The sequence below is a fragment of the Urocitellus parryii genome, chromosome 3 (genome assembly GCF_045843805.1).
Source record: "Urocitellus parryii isolate mUroPar1 chromosome 3, mUroPar1.hap1, whole genome shotgun sequence".
In the NCBI taxonomy this organism is placed as follows: Eukaryota; Metazoa; Chordata; class Mammalia; order Rodentia; family Sciuridae; genus Urocitellus; species Urocitellus parryii.
Genome location: NC_135533.1, coordinates 6,317,333 through 6,323,332, shown reverse-complemented (window position 1 = coordinate 6,323,332; position 6,000 = coordinate 6,317,333). Strand labels below are relative to the sequence as shown.

Sequence of the window (6,000 nt, the reverse complement as noted above, 5' to 3'; positions counted from 1 at the left end):
AAATTCTCCCCATCCTGCTGACCTTTACCTGATTGGCTCCTGTACATTATATTAGCTGTGTGTGTTTTCACATTAAAGGAGATCCTGCTTTGACTGTTCGCCCTGGCGTGTCTGATTGTCCTCCTGGAGGGAGGGCTGGGTGTGGGTGGCCAGTGGACCTTTGCCTTTCTTGGTTCCTCCAGGTCCGGGCGTGCTCCCCCAATCTTTCCCGCAGGTCAGACGGGAACAGGGGGCTAAAAACTCCGACAAATTCCTAGAGGGTCAGGACTGTGTTTCACTCTAGGAAACCTATGACAGTGCCTTTCTCGTGGCAGACTGTCAATGATGCTTTTGAAAACCTATGAAATTGGCCAGATTATATTGCTATATTGTATGCATGTACGAATATGTAAGAAAATTAAAAACAAAAATGTATTTAACGAAAAGTATTGTCCTCCTGGTTAAATAAAACCTGGAATCTTCAAAGCTGACGTTGGCACAGACCAATCAGGGCGCTGTGCCCTTACTGCGTGGTCCAGACGGCTCCTAGGCCGTTGCCTAGTAACCATCGCCCAGGGAGGTGAGAAGCGCAAAGAGCGACCCCTCGGAGTCCAATCAGGACCCTGCCTTACCGGAGCCAATAGAAGCCCCGACAGTCGCTCACCCACGCCGGACTACACTTCCCGTGATGCCCCGCCGCCTCGGGCAGGCGGCTGCCGTAAAGCTGTTCGTTCGCACGACTCTGGTCCCAGCTCAGCGCCTCTCCGCGCTCCTCAGGCGCTACCGCCCCCGACGTGCCAGAGCGAAGTTCTCGACCGCGCTCCCTCCGCGGCAGGGCGTCCTCCTCCTCCGGCAGCAGGGTCCCCAAGTCGGTCGTGGCGGCACCATCCTCAGGCCGGGCCGCGGGGGGAGGGGGCGGCCTGGAGGCAGTGGCGGGGTCAGCACGGTCCGCGCCGGCGGGGCCATGGAGCCCAGGGAGTCGGGGAAGGTAGGACTGGAAGGGCCCCGGGGCGCCCACTCCCTTCCTGCGGACCCCTGCCTAGGCTCTGGCTGAGCAGGACAGTACGGGAGAAGTGTCCACAGCTGAGCCAGCCTTGCAGGGAAGGGCTTGCCCTCCCGCGCTTCCTCCGCACTTCGGCGGCCGCCTCTGGGATGGACGCCACCCCTCGGGTTCTAGCATCTTCCCGCTCCCTTGCTGGCGCCGGCTGGGGGGACCGGCCCAGTGCAGTGCTGGAAAAGTGCTACGTGTCTCCGCTCACCGTCGCTGCGGTCTGGAGGGGGCCCAGCTGGTTTTAAGGCTTTGAGGCTGGTTAAAACGCCAGTGGGAGCCAAAGGGTGGGGATCGAGAGGCGGGGTGAGAGCCGGCCCTGCCTACATCCTGCTTCCCCAGAAAGAGCTGAAAAGCGGGGGTGGGCGGGCATCTGGCATGTCTCTTGCCCACTTCTCTCTAGATTATCAACTTCGTGGAGCATCTGGGCTTTGCTTAGAAGCGTATTCCACAAACTTGTTTGAGGCTTTGGGCAAGAGGATCTTTGAGTTGGAAGAGGTGTTAGAAAGTGCTTGGAAACAGTTAAGGGTTGCTAGAGCTCCAAGGCAGTGTCAGCCTCAGCGTCAAAGAACCCCGTGATTGTAGGCACATTAACTTTGAGACAGTGGCAGCTTCTGGGATTAAGATCTTTCTGGATGTTCTTTGCAGCCAATTCCTTTTTTGGAGCGGGAAGCTCAGGCATGCCAGGCAAGTGCTCTACTATTGAGATTTGTCCCCACTTCTTGAGGATTGTATTTTTATGGCACGGGGAATTCTCTCAGCAGACATTTTCAAGTGCTTATTGAGTCTCTTTCTGGAAAGGGGAAAAAAAAAAAGTGTCCATTTAATAAAGACTTTGTTCATTGAGTAAGATGCCTGAAGGAGCCCTCCAGCAATACTTACCTTAGGAATTCGAACACACCCCAGAAATACGAAACAGGAGGATATCCAGGAAAAAAAGATTCCTGGAAAGTCTTTGCAAATCTAGCACCTGGCCGGCTAGGCGCTGGAAGACTTGCAAAAACACTCCTTGCTTAAGCACCTCTTCCATCTTCCTTCCCTCCACAAGCTACAATGATGCGTTTTTCACACTGAGCCACATACACAGTCTCCAGGCCAAGACAATAAAGTTCAATAGGACCTAAAGAAAGATTGAAAGGAACTATGTGCCTGCATTTTGTTAAGCACTTTGGGGAATACAAAAAAGGAAAAGGAAATGCCCTTACCCTTAGATAATATCCCCAGATTTGTTTAGATTGAACCTGAATTTAGATGAGGAGGAGCAAAATTTAAGGGAAAGAGGGTAAAAATAATAATAATAATAACTTGACAAGCAGGGCAAGCCTGTAGTCCCTGCACTCAGGAAGCTCAGGCCAGATAGAGACCAGCCTGAATGACACAGTGAGACTCTGGGGGGGGGGGTGTTAAGAAAGAAAAAGGCATTAAAATTGGAATTAGTGAATTGAGTTGATTTAAATTGTGCCAGTCAATGGTAGGCTTTCTTAGCCTTTAACAGGAAGAGAAGAATACAAATATTTTGGAAAATGGAGTAGGAATTGATGTCCTTTTGGGATCCAACCACTAATTTCACCTTTGATTCTAATCTTCTGTCCCCATCCTGGGAATTGATGATACCTAGAACCTTCTGCATGCTAAGCAAGCACTCTACCAATAAGCTACACCCCAGCTCTTTTTACTTATTTTGAACTCACCAAGTTGCCCAGGCTGACCTTGAACTTGCAATCCTCCTGCCTCAGCCTCCGGAGTAGCTGCGATTACAGGTGTGACTACCATACGCAGCTATTCTTGATTCTAATCTTTGATTGCAGAGTATCTCAAAAATATGCTCACCCTTCCTAAGTATATTTGTTTTCTACCCTAAGAAATAAGAATATTATCCAAAAATGAAATAAATTGACTGTAAAACCAACTGGCAATGTGAGATGTGCTACAAATGAATGACAAGGCAATGGCCTGGGTAGACTGTGGTTTTGGGGGACTCAAAGTTGGTAGCTAGGGGTCCTCCTGAGGTGGCAACTTGGTCAATTATTAGAATCTTCTATAGATGCTATTTTGTGACATTGATTAACTGAAAGCAATCTTGGGCCATTGGATGGCAGTAGGATATCTTACTGTTGTTGGTGGAATGATAGATAGAGGGCACCCAGGACTTTTGTCCTACTGAGCCACACCCCCACATCCCCAGCCCTATTTTGTATTTTATTTAGAGACAGCATCTCACTTGAGTTGCTTAGTGTCTCATTTTTGCTCAGGCCGGCTTTGAATTCGCAATCCTTCTGCATCAGTTTCCTGAGCTGCTGGGATTACAGGCATGTGCTGCTGCACCTGGCTCTTTTTTTTTTTTTTTTTGAATAAAGTTCTGCTCTCGTACTTATAGCTTAGTTGTCTGTCACTGCCTGATGGATTTTAATCTCTGTTCATATCTTTGGTTCACCACACAGCAAGCACATAGAAACACTGAAATAAGCCAGGCATGGTGGTGCATGCCTATAATCCTAGCAGTTTGGGAAACTGAGGCAGGAGGATTGCAAATTCAAAGCCAGCCTCCGAATCTTAGTGAGATCCTGTTTCAAAATTTAAAAAATGAAAAGGGCTGGGGGTGTAGCTCAGTGGTTAAGTGCCCCTGAATTCAATTCGTGATACAAAAACACAAACAAAAACCACTTAAATAATGGATGTATGTTGACTGAAAAAATGAATTAAGTGCCCATGAAATTCTTTATAGTGTGGTATCAGAGAAAGGGGTGATGCTGGTGAAGGAAGTTATAAAGTAAGCCAATCAGCATTGGTTTCCTGAGTGCCACCTACTAAAAAGGGAAATAAAGCATTCCCAGCTCTAGGGAAGGAGTAATGGCTGGGGCCAGGTGATGAAATGCCTCATGAAAGATGGGATTGAATAGAACCCTGATGGCAGGTTAGCTCTAAGTAGAGGGAGGAAATGGTCAATCATAGGATTTAAAGATGGGTGGGTGAAGAGGAAAGGTGCATAGTAGGTTGAATGATTGCCATGGTACTAATCTGGCTGGAGGGAAGACTCCTGGTGGGGAAGCCATGAGATACAGATTGAGGCTCTTTGGTACCAAGCTGAGAAGCGAGACCTTCATCCTGTAGATGGTAGGAATCACTAAAATAGAATATCCAAAGCTACTTCTTACACTCTATAGATAAGGAATTCCTTTTATTTAAGCAGATTTGTTTTCTTTACATTGCCAATCATCCAGAAACAGAAGGCTGTTGCCATAATGTTTAAAAGAGGGGTGCCAAGTTTTAGTGTGGTCACTTTTGCTGGGAGTACACCTCTTTATCATCCAGACAGTCCAAGCCACACTCCTGGTTGTGCATCTAAGGTGATGGGGCTCACTGACCCTCATCATGCTCACCCCTTAGCCCTGGGGGAAAGGTGTGAATAGGGAGCCCTGCTTGTCCTTGGTCACAGGCATTTTATTTTATTTTTATTTATTTTTTTAATTTAATTTAATTTAATTTTTTATTAGTTACACATGACAGTACAATGATCTTGACATTTCATACATTTGAATCAAATGGGGTATAATTTCTCAATTTTCTGATTGTACAGGTTGCAGAATCACATTGGTCATACAGTCACATATATACATACAGCAATAATAATATCTATTTTATTCTGCTGCCCTTCCTATCCCCCCTCCCCTCCCCTCCCCTCCCATGGTCACAGGCATTTTAACCTGCTCCAGTAGGAGCAGGGAGGCCTCCGGTCCTGGTGTGCAGCCGGCCCTGGGTTATGCCTTCCACATAATCTTGGGGTCCTCTCCTTGGCCCTCCTCCACTGTCCTCATGTTCAAGGCCCTGTTCCTGTGTGCCTCCTTTGAATGCAGGCCATTCTGCAGTAGCTTTTGGAAATCGAATCATATTTTACTTTGGAAGACTCTCTCCACACAAGTAGTTATTTAAAGCATACATTTTACAGTACATTCCATGTCTGTTTTTAAACATATTCAGAGACAAAACAATACCGAATGTTAAAAGTAATTCTATTTCAGTGATGGGAATATGGGAATCTTAAAATGTGTTTTTCTGGGGCTGGGGACATAGCTCAGATGGTAGAGTGCTTGCCTCGCATGCACAAGGCCCTAGGTCAATCTCTAGCACCACAAAAAAAAAAAATGAGAAAATGTGTTTTTCTACTTATTTTCTACATTTTCTGAACATGTTTTAGTTCTTAAGAAAATGCTCAAATTATTTTTGAATTTATATTAGCAGCTGATAGAACTACCCGTATAGTTTTTCTCAAGAAGCATATTCCATGTGAGCAAAATAGATGTATCATTTATTTTAAGTGGCATGCTTCCATTTCCCAAAATGTTGTTTTTCTCTGGATTTCCTGTGCCTGAGCCTTTGAGGATTTAGTAGTGGAACTGGGTTGTCCCAGCTTTGCTCTCCACCAAGTAAGGATTCCATTTTCTTGGATCTGCCCAGTTTCTACTTTTTCATCTGCTTTTCACTTTCCAAATTTATGTTGCTATTATGTCTTCTTTGTGCTCCCCATCCCCGAGCAGCTTTGTTTTGTTTGGGTTGGGGGTGTTCTTTTAAATTCACAGGGAACAAAGACAATCAGATGAGCTCATTAAGGGGCCATCTTAATGTGGAAGACCCCCAGAGCTTCTCTGCAAGCCACACAGATGCCAGATGTCAATCTCAGCTCTAAAGCTTTGCCTGACTTGACCATCAACTTCATTCACAGATTCAGATTTCTAGAAGTAGCTGAAAGAACTGTAACATCTTCCAGGGTGAAAATTTACCATGTCCAAGATTTTGTAAAAGAAGGGGCTGGGGTTGTGGCTCAGTGGTATTTCTAGCACATGTGAAGCAGTGGAGTTTGATCCTCAGCACCACATTAAAAATTAAACAAAATAAGGTATTGTATCCATCTATAAATAAATATATTTTTTGAAAAAAGATTTGCTGGGACTGGGGATGTGGCTCAGTGGTAGAGC

At 46.0% G+C, this 6,000-nt stretch overlaps 1 protein-coding gene across 2 annotated transcripts in view; it reads left to right on the top strand.

The window, feature by feature from the left end:
* The first annotated feature begins 750 nt into the window (after positions 1–750).
* The window catches only part of Znf862 (zinc finger protein 862), a 28,019-nt gene continuing 22,769 nt past the window's right edge, over positions 751–6,000 (top strand). For both annotated transcript variants that reach the window (XM_077796661.1, XM_077796662.1), the window contains exon 1: positions 751–967. In XM_077796661.1, coding sequence (XP_077652787.1) covers positions 944–967 — 24 coding nt within the window. In that variant the 5' untranslated portion in view covers positions 751–943. The remainder of the gene's footprint in view (positions 968–6,000) is intronic.